Here is a 15,802-nt window from a genome sequence, read left to right on the forward strand (position 1 = left end):
AATTTATTCTAAAGTAACAGTGAAGGAAAAGACTAAGTATGGCCAACTTAGTCACACAGCCGCTCTCCGTTATACCCAAAACAAAGGGTTATGAAGTGAAAAAGACTTTCTTCAAAATATTCCTGTATATAGGCAAACGTGCTTGTATCCAATTTCAAAAATGATAGTCAAAAATAATCCAAGTCAGAAATAAATTCAATAATAAATCAAAAGATCATTGATAAGAGCACAGCACTAATGGAATCTTAGTGAGGCTGCAGCTACACATCACGTTAGGTATGGACTTAATATGCCAATGCATTTCGGAATATACAAACTCCTTCATCAGGGCAAGTCTGTATTGAAATAATGTGAACACACAACATAAAAACACATGCATAAATGAATAAAGAAAATTTAAACACATACCAGAGTGTGGAATGTTCATGTGAGCGTTGGAATATGTTTGGAAATAAACTAAACAACAAAATAGATGCAGCAAGGAGCAAGTAAATCAACAACATAATAAGGCTAAAGGAGTGAAAACAAATAACAAATGGTACCTCTATACTGGTGTGTAGCCAGTGTAGCTTTTTTTTTTTTTTTTTTTTAAGGAGTGGCAAGCTGTCAGTAACACCCGTGGTCCAATAAAGGACAGCGGTCACAACGGCTTTCTAAAAGCATGAAAGTTAGAGTAATCAGAGGGCTACATGTGTTTAAGTGAAGCAGTTTATCTATTACAATCTAAAATGCAAAGATACCTGTAAACGCAGCACGGCCGTGAGACAAGCCGTCTGAACGCTGCAGTGCATCGCCGTATTGTGGTGTTGCTAGGAAACGGGTTATTTACATAACCACGTGACCGCATCGCGTCTGAAAGACGGCGCGATGCGTGTGACTTTCAAATAGCTATGCTATCTCGATTTGTAAGTCCTCAAGGTGTAAACTAAGTAATTATATAGTCTAACGGTGGTCAAATACTATTTCTAGAGTGCATAATGTCTAAATAAAATTATAGAATCAGCATGGAAATGAAAAAAAATACTCCGTAAAAACAGCTGTGTTATTTACATACAAAATGGCAAATATAAACAGAATCAACAAAAATAAAATCTGCCGCTAACGGTGGCATTGAAAACAATGCCACCTTGGGTCCCAGACTGGACATCCGGGAGGCACGACAGCAAAGTGTATGCATCTATGTAAATATAAATCAACCAATTTAGCAGATTTAGAGCGACATGAACATTTCTCAATCAGGGAAACAAACATAAATATTGTATGTCACCTGGAGACCCAGGCATCAAATGCAGAAAAAAAAAACAACTTCTAAAGCAGATGGAATAGCACAAGACAGTGGAATACTGTCATACGTAAAGCATGATGTCCATGTACAACAAATCTGAGGTTCAAGGGAAAGTCTATAGAGTATACTGAACCTTCAATATTGGTTGCCACTAAATCACTATGTCATAGTTAAATGTAGCAATGATAGTTAATCTCTTCATTGAGCCCATGAGGAGATAAACTACCAAGTTTATCTATCCAAAAGGTTTCTCTCCTACTAAGCCGCAGTCCAAGGTCCTCATGTGGATTTCTCTTGCTCAATACCTCTAAGATCAAAAACTTAATTTGGGTTAGGTTATGTCTATTTTCAATCCAGTGGCGGGCCACCGCTGAATTGGAATTGCAGTTCCGGATACAAGAACAATGTTCATTCCAGCGTACTTTCGCTGCCCTTGTGGACTGACCTACCTAGTACTTCCCGCAGGGACACTTAATACCATATATAGTGTTCGTGCTATCGCAAGTTCCAAATGTTCTCAACAGGATTTTTTGACCTGTACGGGGATGGTGTATTGGGTTCCCTTTCAATATTAAATTACAGTTGACACAATGAAGACAAGGATATGTCCCCGTGCGTAGGGTAACAGGTTCTTTCAATCTCGGGCGTGTATGTACCAGGTCATCTCGCAAATTTCTGCTCCTTTGATATGCAAAAAACGGAAGTTGGTAAAACAGATTCTGTACTCGTGTCATTTCTGAGGATGTTCCAATGTTTCTTAATTGAATTTTTAATTTTATTGCTCTGTACAGAAAATTTTGATTTCTTCTTGAGGGTCTTGTATTTTGACTAATATGTGTATTGTCGGAGCGGTTGTAGCAGGTGAGTCTGTGTCCTTTGATGATTTTGATCAGCAGAGAAAGGTAGATATTGAATAATAGCGGGGAGAAGGATGATCCATGTGGTATGCCGCATGTGGATTCTCTTGCGTTGGATTTGAAAGTTTTCATCCAATAGTTTGTTCTTTGTTAGGAAGGATTTGATCCACAGTAGGGCGGTGTCCGTTATTACCAGTCCTTGTCTCGTGATGAGGATGTTGTGGTTAACTGTGTCGAACGCCGCATAGAGGTCTAGAAGTATCAAGGCCGTACTGTTGTCAGAGTCTGCGTTTGTTTTTAGGTCATCCCATATTGAAAGGAGACCCGATGCAGTTCCCCCTCATTGCTCTGAAACCAACTTGTGCCAGGTCTAGTAGGCAATGAAACTAATTCATTAAGACAAGATGACAAGGTACCCAGGCAACACAGAGCAAGATACAAAGGGAGACAAGCCTGTTATTATTGGGTGCCTCAAAATGTCACCAATTAGATTCCAGCTCTTGTTGGTCCTTCAAGAGGAATTTCATGCAAGAAATTGCATTACAAGTGAAGATTCATTTCAGGGTGCTCGTTCCTCAATTAACCCACCAGATTCAAGACCAATTCTGCTGCATCCCCGGCTGAGAAATTCAGGCCTTTGAAATGCAAGGTCTTGCTTGGGGGACGTAGAAAAGCAACAAGTTTAATAGTTTAATAGTGGGGTGGTGCTGCATTAAAGGACAATTTGTTATGTCCAAAAGAAGTCATTCATGATGGATGAAGCCACAATTTGCAATGAGCGTTTATAGGGAATAGTCAATTTCAAGGAAAACCCTCAGTAGGAGGAAAAACCTCTAAAAGCTCCCGATTACCCAGAAGATCGCAGTGTTATAAAGTCATACAGAACCCTAAGAAAGTGTTCATCCTAATGTGAATGATCATAAAGAACATTACACATCAGAGAAATCTAAAACTACATGTTCACAACCCAACACACACTCTCCCCAGCCAAGGTGTGTGAGAGATGATTTATCCACATCAATTATCATTAAAAAGATAGGAGTGGGTTATATTTTCTACCAGGACTGGCTCCAATTCCCAAGAGCAACTTTCCCTTTTGTTTTAGTAAAGCTACTGGAAGTCCAATTGGGGAGGTTTTCCTTAACACAATTCATAAGACAGAAGCCAAATAGAGGAGAGGGAAAATCATGGGTAGATTAAGGTCAATGTGCAGACTGACCTAGAAGATTCATTACTCCTTACAACATTTCAGTTGCAAATTAATTTTAGTCAAAGCATAACCATGCATAAAATAAAAGGATAAAAGGCAGTGACGATTGAGAGGTTGGAAAGTTTGAGGTAAATCATGGTTTATTTCACAGCACTCAAATGGCATGTAAAACCTAGACAAACACAATCATGTGTTCATGTGTTCATGTACTGAAATGGTACAGTATAAATGTCTAAGTCACCATACAAATATGAGAATTGCACCAGGTTGAAACTTATGTTTAATGGTAGTTCTACTCACAATCACACTGCTGTTTCAATGGCTAAACCATCCATTTTAAGATTCTTTTTTAAATAAATGCTATTCCATGTTCTACATATGTACATGTATGAATAGGAAAAACAGAAGCACTTGTCAAATCAACCGATATAAGACTTGATCAGAAGCTGCATTTCAGAGGTTGTTACAGTGTTGTGATTTTAATCGATCACTCAAAGCTGTTAATCAATGTTCCCTTACAACAATGCTCTTTCCAATAACACACTGAACTTTATCTAGAACTCTGGTGCTTTGTAGTAGCAAAATATTAACTTGGAAGCAGATCTTAGCCTGCATGGACACCACCGGACAATGCTGTGCCTCAGTTTGCAAATTAGTAAATGTTGAGGGAAGCAAAGTAGCATGAGGAAAGGCTCCAAGTGAATATTGGCTTCTACAGAAAGGATTGAACAAAGCCATTCTGAACTGGACATGCAGCCCCCTCAAGAAGCTACCCGAGTCAGCTTCCAAGTGGGTGGTCATATGAAAGCAATCCTTTGATGGCATCATGCGTGCCATAACATTTTAGTATGTGATCCTGGCATCTAGCCCCCAATTTCCGATGAAGAAAAGCATGGGGAGTGTAAGTGTTTAAAATCCAACTTTAATTTAAAATGTTAAAGTAAACATGAACATTCTAAGAAGGATACAGACAAGTGAATATGCAAAAAATTAAAACAAAAAAAAAAAAAAATCAGGAAAAACACTCACTTACAAAAAATCCAAAAATGCCCCCATTAAGATACTGCGGTTTAAAAAAAAAAAAAAAAAAAAACAAAAAAACAAACTAGCTCTACATCATGGCTTGTTTGAAAACTGCAGAAAGGCAACGTCATTTGTTAAATCCGATCTATAAAAAAAATAAAGAGAACGTAACAGTCCAAACAAACAGGCTTGTTAAGATCTGCATGGAGCAACTGCCAAGCAACATGGAAAACGGGATTTATGGTGGTGTTGGGGATGCTCAGCCTGCCAGTTTCTCGTGCACTCGGCCTTGTGGCCAGACTACAACTGAGAACTTGCAGTAAGGTAAAGTTTAATGACCACTCGGAAATGCAGGCTGCAGTTAAATATTCCAACTTCACGGGAAAATGAGTAGCAGAAAAGGTAACAAAAGCTTGCCATCACCAACATGGTCACAGTTAACTGTCCTCGCAGCAGAAAAATCAAGGTAGTGGGACTCTTCCCAGAAAAATCCAGCAAATATATACAATTTGGAAAGAAAGGCATTTTCACTACTGACAGCAAAGGGGGGCTATTATCTGTAGACTCCCAGTGCATGGAATAGTGCTGCAGTTCCGTCATCGCTTTCGGTGTCTCTGGTCATGTTTATCCCTTGAGTTTTTGCTTCTAGAAGGTGAGCGACTGCGGCTGCTTTTGCTCCGTGATTGAGCACTGGTCTTGTAAGCGTGACTTCTATGTTTCTTTAGTTCATCATCCTCCTCATGGCTTTGCCTCGTTTCTGAATCCCCCTTGTCCTCCTTGAAGCGTTCATCGTGGCGTTTGTGTGAGGGCACTGTGTTGCGAATAGTGTTGATGAGGAATCTCTTGTTGGCCCCAACCAGAGGACACTTGATCCTGTCCAAAAAAACAAAATCCAAGATCAACAGTTACACCATTTTTTGTGACTTTGCCTTCATCTTTCTTTGCATTCCATCTATAGTAATTATGAGGCAAATTACTTCTTAGTTGATATTTATAACTGTTTCATCTCATCAAGTACATTTCAAATAAGAGCATCATTAAATTCATTACAAGCCACGAACATAGCTACTTATCCTTCACTACCCATGGCCACCATAATAAAGCAAATGCAATCCATAAAGCTAATCTAATAAAGGGGAAGAGAGGGCCCTGAAGGGGTCAACAGTATGGAAAATGTACTGGGCCTTGCAGTGTTCAAGGAGGGAGTAGGTATAGTGTTGGCGAAGGGCAACACAAAAGAGGCACAAGTTAGGAGGGGATTTGGGGCCAGATTTGCAGCAGTCAAGGGTAAATTGGAGGGGGAAACTGTCATCCTCACCTCGGTTTATGCGCCAAATGCGAATCATGTGAAATTCCTGAGAAAGGTCTGTGCCGGATTGGAGGATTGGGGGGAATAAAAACCACGATGGTTGGGGCAGACTGCAATATGATCCTGGATCCAATTAGTGACTTGAGGTCCGCACAGGGGGCTAGGGAAAAGGCAAGGGATCGGACCCACAAAGACTACAGGACTATTTTTAGACAGAAGAATGCACCATCCACAGCCGGGAGGGAACACTTTCTTCTCCTCGCCACACAAAACGTACACCAGACTCAATCTCTTGCTGGAACAGAGAGACCCAACTGTGCATCCTAGGATGAGACAGTAACCTGGTCCGATCATGAAATGGTTGTGGTGGATTGGAATATAAGGGAGCACCCAGGTGGCGCTGTAATGAAAATCTCCTGCAGGACCACACTAAGGAATTTATGGAAGGGGAGATTTGCAGTTTTTGTGACACAAATAACCATGAAACACATTTAAAAGTATGTGTGCGAGGCAGCAAAGGCCACCTTTAGGGGCTTCTTGATAGCGGAATGCGTACGGAAGAAAAAGCAGTGGGCATTGATAGAGCAGTGGCTAAGGGGAGAACTGTGGCGTATGCAAACCTCTGTAACAAGCCTGGGAGGGGCTCCTAAGTGACATGAGGGACAAAAGACAGGAGATACACTCGCTCTTGATAGGGTAGGTACTGCAGAAGTTACGCTACACAAAGCAGAGGTACTATGAGAGAGGTGACGGGAGAGAGGCGACAGGGTTGGGACATTCCTAGCAAAACAGGATCTGGGAAGCGAAGGTGGAGTGGAAGATACAAAGAATCAGAGACTGGGAGGTTGGATCCACACATCAAGGGGCAACATACAGGAGTGCTTTGTGGAAGATTGCACCAACCTTCACACACAACCCCATGCTGAGGATGACACCGAGGTACGGGTATATCTGGGAAGTCTCCCCATACACCGGCTCTCAGAGGAGGAGAGGCTGATCCTAGAAAAGGATCTCTCATAAAGAAGTGAGGCAGGCAATAGCCCGCCTCAAGTCAAGCAAAGTCCAACACTATCAAGGGACACTGAAGCCTCCCACCCACATTCCTGGAGGCATTGATTGCAGTCATCCCTAAATCAGGAAAGGACAGGGAGCAATGTTCCTCGTATCGCCCCATCTCACTGCTAAACACAGAGGCCAAGATCTTCGCAAGAATCTTGGCATCCAGACTGGCGGTGTATCTGCCCCAAATGGTTAACCCGTATCAAGGGGGCTTTCTCCAAAATAGGCAAGGGTCAGAACATTGTTAGGCAGAATCCTGTGCAGTGCCCTTAGGGACCACTACAAAAAATTAAGACTACAGGTGGCGATACACGTTTTACCTTTGGTAGAAGCCTGTACTACTATGTCATAGTGGTAGCAGTGGTGGAGCAGCCAGGCTTATCTCAAGAGTATATGAGCAGTAGCAGAGACTACACAAAGGGACCACAATTACTGGGACTCAAGCAAACACTGACGCAAGTAAAAAATATAAGTACATTTATTTTTAAACCATTCGTTAGAAACACAACACTTCTATTAAACTTCAATAAAAACCACACGTTAAATATACTGCAAATAACCAATTCACTTTGTACAGCAAGTCTCAAGGTAAGTACCCTGTGTTGGAATGAACCGGTGTTGGGCACAAAAACACATTACCGCGGATACGATTGCGATCACTTTTTGACAGTTCGGTCTACTAAACAAACGCGTATCCGTGACATGAAATGTTACCGGGGCAAAAACACTTAGCACCTTAGATACCCAGAGGGAGTTGGAGGCAAAAATCACAGGCAATATTTTGGTTAGGCAGGCAGAATCAAGAAACACTCAGGCAGGAGTTCAAAAGTCAAAGGGCCGGAGCCGGGGTCGAAAGACACCGGGGCCAGTTGCCGAAGATCACACGGTCTAACAGTTCACGATTAAAGAGAGCCAAAAGTACTTAGATATTGTCAATGTTCGGAAGCAAAAGTTATAAGAAGGAGGGAAGACAAGGTCAAGCCTTGGAAATGAAGAAAAAGGGATTCACCCAGTTTCCTCAACAGAACACAGTACCTTGTTTCAATGGTGCAGCTGGTGCCCTGGCAGTTGTTCCTGTTGATTTCCCGCGGACCCACGATTCCTGGAGCTTCGTCGAGAAGGAGGACGTCTGAAGGTGGGTCTGCACCACACAGGGATGAGGCCGGCAACAGCGCCACGGAATAAAAGGTGCGCTCCTTCAAAACAGGAGAGGCTCTGCAGGTGGCTATCCAGACCACTACAGCAGTGTGCAGCGATTCGACCACGGAAGAGGATCCTCTGGCTGTAGAAGATGAGCTGGTTATCCCCACCAAGCTCAAGGGAAGACGACTCCGGACTGGATCCTCCGAGTCGTTAAAGGGCAGATAGCTCAGGACTGCAGCAGGGCTTCACCAGGACAGGGTAGTTCTCTCCGCTTCTCTTCGGTTCCTTGTAGTTCCAGTGGCGACTCCGACTTCTAGCCCAAGAGACCTGCCTTATGCGAAAAACCCCCATTCACGCTGCCTGGCTGTTTATCACCCAGCAGGGGTGTTGTCCAGCCCGGACAACTACCCTGGCCAATCATGACAAAGTGCGACTTGGGTTTCCTAGGATACCCTGTGCACGGGGGTGACTACACCCATACCTCACATTCAGCCCACCTAGACACCCAGGCGCCTTGAGGGCTTCTGCCCAGAAGCCCGCTAACAGACAGTGAACAAAGAAGGGGAACCTAGTTTGCCGCGCAAAGTAAAACACAAGAAGGGCTTTAACAAAACGAAATGGCGAATAAACTCACCAGAGCCAAAAAAGAAAGACGATTTGGTCAAGCGGGTTTATGTTTGAGGCTAATAGAATAGCCAAGAACAGTACCACGTTTATCTAATATAATCGCGGTAGAAAGTTAGGGTAGATACCAATGCCACCAGCCAAGTCTAAATGTTAAAAGAGCGAAACAATGCTCTAGGAGGTACAGATAAAAAGGGATACGAGTTAACCCTTTCCAGTACTCCATGGAAGATGGGGTGTACTGGATCTGTGGTAGATTGACTAAGTAAAGTTAATGGTAACTTTACCCTTTTCTGGGGGACACTAGTCGCCTCCGAAATGAAGTCGAGGGAAGTCTCAAAGACAACCCTGTGCCACAGCACTGAAGGTGCTGTGTGACGCACAAAAAGAAGGGGGCTACTGAAGTGGTGTACAGAGTCCACAATCACAAAAACAGAGGGAAACGCATAGCAAAACACAGGTAAGAGTGGGGGAAAAGCTCTCACTCTTACCAAGTGGAATACAATAAACTCCAGAAGTCCAGCAAAGCTGCTGGGGGACTCACTAGGTGAGGGGAAATTAGCCATAAATGAGAATTCTCCCTAACACACATGAGGAAAACTTTACATGTCATGGCAGCACCCAAGGTGCGACGTAAGGGAGCCCATCTTGGCACTCAACGTGGAGACAGCCTACGATCGAGTTAGCTGGTTCTTCATGAAGTGTGTCCTGGACAAAATAACATGGTTGGGCTGGATCGCGGGCCTATATTCTGCACCCCGGGCAAGAATAAAGAAGGAACAAGTTACTTACCTGTAACTGCTGTTCTCCAGCATGGATCTGGCATGGATTCACATGCTCATGAATATTCCCCGTCGTCAGGCTGGGAATCCTCTGTAAAGAAAAAATCAGTATCAGTTTTGTTTCTGATCTGTCTTTCTTAGTAGTAACCAATCACTGATCTCTGGGTTATACAGCCCCCAGCCAATGACTGCCCTCTCCCTAAGCCCGGCCTCTGGCAGCCATCCTCAGATTTGGTAGCACGCCAAGTGGCAGTATGACCAAGTGAAGAGCCGCAGAGGGGTAGGTGGGAGGGTTCGCATGTGAATCGATGCCAGACCCATGCTGGAGAACAACAGTTACAGGTAAGTAACTTGTTCCTTCTCCAGCATGGGGTCTGGCATGGATTCACATGCTCATGAATAAAAGAATACATAGTAGTATGCACAACCACAGGAGGTGGCAACAGGCTCAACATTAAGCATCTCTTACCTCCTCACCAGGCTCACCTTAAGCGAACAGGTTGCGCAGCACTGCTTGGCCGACCCTGGACCCCCTCCCTGGAGTCCCGATGGACGCAGTAGAATCTTGTGACGGTGTGCGTCGACCTCTACCTAGCAGCCCTGCAGATGTCCAGCAGGAGCACACCAGACAGGAACGCCGTGGTAGCAGCGATCGCTCTGGTCGAATGGGCTCTCGGACAGCCGGGCAGCGGTCGGTTTGCCAACCGGTGACAATGCATAATGCAGCCAGAGAGCCATCTGGAAATGGAAGTCTTCGAGAGAGATTTCCCTTGATTCACAGACCCAAAGTTCACAAACAGTTGTGACGTCTTCCGAAAACTCTTTGTGCGGTCCACATAGAACTTCAGCGCTCTAGCTACATCCAGCGAGTGCAAAGTCCTCTCGGCCGGCGTCGAAGGCGACGGGAAGAAAACTGGTAACACCAAGGGCTCGTTGAGGTGGAAGTCCGACGGCACCCTGGGCATGAAGAAGGGGTGCGTCCTCAGCACCACCCTCGTGTCATGAAAAGTCAAGTACGGAGGCCTGCAAGATAGGGCCCGAATCTCTCCCACTCGTCGTGCAGAGGTGATGGCCACGAGGAACGCCGTCTTCCGTGACAGGAACTTCAAAGGCGCCGAATGCATAGGCTCGAATGGGGACCGTTCCCCCCCCCCCCCCCCCCCCCGAGCCTGGTCAGCAGCACCATCCCCCCCCCCCATGAGCCTGGTCAGCACCACATTAAGTACCCATGCCGCGGCAGGGGCCTTCACCGGCGGGAATTATCAGAATAGTCCCTTCATAAATTCCTTTACCAGGTGGTGAGACCACAAGGATGCCCGTCCCGTAGTCCTGGTACATCTGGAGATGGCAGCCAGATGTATTTTTATGGAGGCGTGAGCCAGTCCAGCTTTGGCCAGTGACAGCAAGTACGGCAGCACTTGAGGGGCCGTAATCCGCAGAGGGTTAATCTTCTGTGCACGGCACCAGACAGAGAACCTCTTCCATTTATGACCGTAACACAGAGTTGAGGACGCCCTGGCCTTTGCAAGAACCTCTCTGCAATCAGCCGGGATATCGTACCCTCCAAACTCTAGTGCTGCAGGAGCCAGGCCTGCAAGTTCAGCGACTGTGGGTCGTGGCGTAGAATGGCGCCTCCTTCTCTAAGATCAGCGTCCGCCGGCAGCCTGACTGGCGGGGACGTTGACAAGTCCAGAAGGTCCGGGAACCAGATCTGCCTCGGCCACACCAGTGCGACGAGGATCATCCTGAACCTGGACTTCTTGAGCTGGTTGATGAGGCGGAGCAGCAATGGCAATGGAGGGAACGCGTATAGAAACAGGCCGTCCCAAGGGAACGAGAAAGCATCGCCCATGCTCCTCAGCTGGGGGAACCTCTGGCACTTGGAGTTTGTCGCCGTCGCGAACAAGTCGATCTGGGGTTTGCCCCATCGTTGGAAGAGTCGATCCACTTGATCCTGGCGCAGTTCCCACTCGTGGCACGAGCGTAGCTCCCTGCTGAGTGAGTCGGCGATGGTGTTTTTTATTCCAGCCAAGTGGAAGGGAACCAGAAACATCCCCTGGGCGACGGCCCAGTGCCACAGATCCTGGGCCTCCTTGGATAGGGCTGGGGATCCGGTGCCCCCCTGCTTCCAATGTAGAACATCGTGGTGGTGTCAGTGAAGATCCTCACCACTTTGTCCTTGAGGGACGGGAGGAACGACTTGTGCGCCCAGAACACTGCACGGAGCTCCAAGATGTTGATGTGAAGAGACCTCTCCTCCGGGAGCCAAAGGCCTCTTGCATGGAGATATCCGGTGTGGGCCCCCAACCTTCCAGAGAGGCGTCCGTAGTCAGTCTCCTGAAACGCCAGGGTTTGAAAGTCCGTGCCCGTCATGAGGTGAGCCCGGGTGCCCCACCATAGGATCGCCTGACGGAACTCCTCGTCGAGGGGGATCCTGTCCTTGAAGCAGCCCCCCGGCTGCAACCAGCGGGCGTCGAGGAACTCCTGCAGCGGACGCATCCAAAGTCTGTAAAAGGGTACAAGGTAGATGCATGAGGACATCATCCCGAGAAGGGACTTGATGGACCTCACCCTGGCCACGTCCGTGGCTAACAGTCGCCGTACCTTGCCCAGGATGGTATTGGTCCTTTCCTCTGAAGGGGAGGCCAATCGCTCCACTGTATCGAGCTTCGCCCCCAAAAACAGTGCTACTTGCGACGAAACCAGGTGGGATTTGGGGTAGTTGATGGAGAACCCCAGCTCCGTGAGCAACTGGACTGTCCTCGCCGTATGATCGACAGCGAGTTCCCTTGACCAGATTAGCCAGTCGTCCAGGTAGGGGTAGACGTGGATCCCCTGCAGGTGCACCGCCACTGGTGCCAGGCACTTGGTGAAAACCCTGGGTACCGACTTTAATCGGAACAGTAGGGCTCTGAATTGGTAGTGGCGTCCTTGAACCACGAACCTGAGGATGTGGAAGTAAGCATCCTCCAGGTCCAGCGACGCTAGGAAGTCGCCTTCCTCCAGCTGTCCCAGCACATGCTGGAGGGTGACCATCCTGAATTTCTGTGCTTTGATGTACTTGTTTAAGTGGCGCAGGTCCAGGATGGGGCGCCAACCGCCTGTCTTCTTCCTGAGGAGGAAGTACCTTAAGTACACTCCGGAGCCCCGTAGCCTTCTGGGGATGAGCTCAATGGCACCTTTCTTGAGCATCGCCCTTACCTCCAACAGCAGTTGAGGGACGCGATTTTCCTTCCTGGCCACGGGAGGAATGCGAGGGCACTTCTTTTGGAATTCCAGCGAGTGCCCGTTGGCCAGGGTGTCCAACACCCAACGATCGGTGGAGATGGACACCCACACGCCAACGAACTTCGTCAGCCGGCCTCCCACCGGGGTGCCTCGGTGGGGGCCCGACAACACGGCCGGGTCAGTCTTTCTTGGAGGCGGCCTTGCCGCCTTGGCCTCCTTGGCGACGACGGCGGGAACCCCCTCGTTTGCCGCGACCTCTGTAGGCCTCCTGGGAAGAGGAGCGGGCCGCCTGGCGGTAGGTGGAGGAGCCACCGCTGGATCCTTTGGAGGCACCCTGTCTGCCTCCAGAGCTCCGAAAGGGCCGTCGCTGCTGAAGCACCCCAAGGGCCCAGGCCGTCTCCGAGTCGGTCTTGATGGCCTGTAGAGGCCCATCCCCTGCCTTACCAAAGAGGTTGTTGCCGTCGAACTGCATGTCCAACACTCTGGTCTGGACGTCCTGGCGAACGTCTGTCGCCTTTAGCCATCCTCGTCATCAGAGGCAAACTGTTGCCCAGTTGGCGAAATCCGGTATTGGCAATGTCTGTTGGCACCGTAATGGCGTGATCCAACGCCACCTCGTCCTCCTGCAGAATCTCTAGGGCCTCTGCCCTTTTGTCATCAGACAGGAAATCTAGCAGGGGAGCTATCTTGAAGCAAAGCTCCCTGTCGTAGCGGGCCACGATCGCCAAGGCATTGGCCGCCTTAATAGTCGTCGACTTCTTACCCTCGCTGTCTGGCGGGGAGGTGGAAGTTGAAGCCGCCGCGCCCGCTGCCTTCTTCTTAGCCCCTGCCGAGACGACCGAGTCCGGCGTGGGCTGTGCCCTGAGGCACAAGGGGGCAGCATCAGGGACTCTGTACTTCCTGTCCCTCTTGGCGGGTGTCGTGGCAGGGTTCTCGAGGACAGCAAGCCCCTCGTCCCAGATGTCGAGTAAAGGCACTGCGAGGACAGTCTTCCTCTTAGCCTCTCGTCGCTGGTACAGAAACCCCTCCTTTTTCTGTTCTTCAGGGCAGAGCTGGAAGAGCTCAGATGCCCTGGTTATCATGGCGTGGAAAGAGCCGTCGTCGGCTGGGGACACCCGCAGGGGGGGAAATTGACGACGGGATGTCCGCTGTGTCATCGCCGCCGTCATCGTCGTCCGTCCCCGTATCCATCACCGTATCCTCTCCCGGCGAGGGGGATGAGGGGTCCGCCGGTCTCCGCTTGTTCGGAGGGCTTCCCAACGGGCCTGGTTCTGGCTCCTCCGTCGGGGTGCGTGGTAATCTCATCCTTATCTCGGTACATAAGGATTGGATGCCAACAAAATGGCCGCCGAGCTATCCTGGGGCTCGGGCAATGGGTGCGACGGACGGGATGGCCGCTTCAGTGGACCCTGTTCGTCGTCTTCGTCGATCACATCAGTAGGGACCGTCCCCTGGGATCAAACCTTCTCGAACCTCTCGTTGAGGCCTATGGACCTTTTGTTGAGGCCCCTCTCGGTCTCCACCAGTTCCTCCTCAGAGGCTGATTCCGAGTCTGTAACGGCCACATCCCCACCCCCTCTTTTTCAGCCGGGGGCTTCACAGGGGTCTTAGCGATGGGCTGGAAAGAGAATGCCCTCTGCGGCGACAGGTATACTCTGGGCCCAGAGGCCGTTTCCATTGGCGTAGTCTCAGCCGGCTCCGCTGGGGTCGCAGAGACCACTTCGGTAGAGGCCTTAGCCGGGTGGATCAAGGCCCTCACCACCTTAGGTGCGTCCTGTGCCTTCGGCTTGGGGGGGGGGGGGGGGGGGGGGGAGGCCAACGCCTCGCTCCCCCTTCGAGATCGACTGGGTCCGCTCCAGCGGCCTACCCGGGTTCTCAGACTTTCTCTTCCCCGACCCAGAGCGCTGGCTCGTGGTCGAACAAGCCGGGGAAGTAGCGCCCTGCTTGGCAACCGAAGAGCCCGACCTTTCGGCGCTCACGGACTCGCTGTGCTTGGCCTTCTGTTGGGCGCCCGGGGCACCCTCAAAGGACTTAGAAGCTCGCTCAGACTTCTTCGCCTTCTCACTTGCTGTGCCCTTCTCCAGCCAGGTGCGAGGCAGGAACGACGATCTTGTTTGGTCCGTTCCGAAAGGTTCTTGCAGAACGCACAGTCCTTCTCCACGTGCGTCTTGTCCCCATGGAGGCAGTAGAGACATTGCGAATGCTCGTCCTCCTTGAAAACGTTATACAATCGAAAACGTTATATAATCTGCATCCAGTGCAGTTCCTAAACAGCTTGGATCCGGGCGTCGAGCTCCCTTTGTCCTGGGCTATGTCTTGAGGTAGACGCAGATCTTCCGGAATCCTCCAAGAAGTGTAAACTCGACGAAAACCTCACCCTTGAGGGGCGTAGAAGAATTTCGAAACGGGTCCCTGTTATCGGAAGTAGAAACGGTGGAGCTCGAGGCTCGATTAAAACGAAAAAAATTAGAAATTCTCCTGAAAAAACGTGAAAATGCAGAAAAAAAAATATAAATAAAAAACACACTTGAGCGTGCAGTAAAAATCTGAGAATGGCTGCCAGAGGCGGGGTTTAGGGAGAGGGCAGTCATTGGCTGGGGGCAGTATGACCCAGAGATCAGTGATTGGTTACTACTAAGAAAGACAGATCAGAAACGAAACTAATACCGATTTTTTATTTACCGAGGATTCCCAGCCTGACGGGGAATATTCATGAGCATGTGAATCCATGCCAGACCTCATTCTGGAGAATAGTAATTAATGGGGGGGGGGGGGGGGGGACTGCAAAGGGGGTACCCCGCCCCCCCCCCACCCCAACAATCACCCTTACTGCGTGCCCTGGTTATGGAACCGTCGGCACTGGCAGTGTGAGGGGTGGGGGGGGTGAACAGTACTACAGGGGTTCAGATTGGAACTGGTAGTTACAAACTGAGCCTATTCACGGACAACGTCTTGCTCTATATATCACGAATCCACAGGAGTCTCTCTCCCTTCTCCTTCAAACAGTGATGAGGTTTAAAATTAACAGAGAAGTTAGTGGTTTTCCATATGGGGGAATGGGACCAAGGCGTAAAGGGGTATATTGAAGGCATAGGCCTGCAGATGCAACAAAAAGGGTTCTGATACTTAGGAAACAGCTTCATGCCAGGGACCTTTTCACAGAAAATTATCTGACTGTGGAGCAGGGTGCAGTCTGACTTGTACCGTTGGGGTACAAGGAACCTTTCCTGGAGGGCTCGCCTCAACTGCATCAAAATGACAATACTGCCCAAGTTGATGTAC

General features: G+C 48.7%; 1 protein-coding gene across 1 annotated transcript in view; it reads right to left on the minus strand.

Annotated features, from left to right (window-relative positions):
• Positions 1-3,474: 3,474 nt before the first annotated feature.
• The window catches only part of POLR1D (RNA polymerase I and III subunit D), an 81,100-nt gene continuing 68,772 nt past the window's right edge, over positions 3,475-15,802 (minus strand). The window contains exon 3 of the mRNA XM_069639046.1: positions 3,475-5,248. Coding sequence (XP_069495147.1) covers positions 4,972-5,248 — 277 coding nt within the window. The 3' untranslated portion in view covers positions 3,475-4,971. The remainder of the gene's footprint in view (positions 5,249-15,802) is intronic.

Source organism: Ambystoma mexicanum, chromosome 7q (genome assembly GCF_040938575.1).
Source record: "Ambystoma mexicanum isolate Mex_15411 chromosome 7q, UKY_AmexF1_1, whole genome shotgun sequence".
NCBI classification, from domain to species: Eukaryota; Metazoa; Chordata; class Amphibia; order Caudata; family Ambystomatidae; genus Ambystoma; species Ambystoma mexicanum.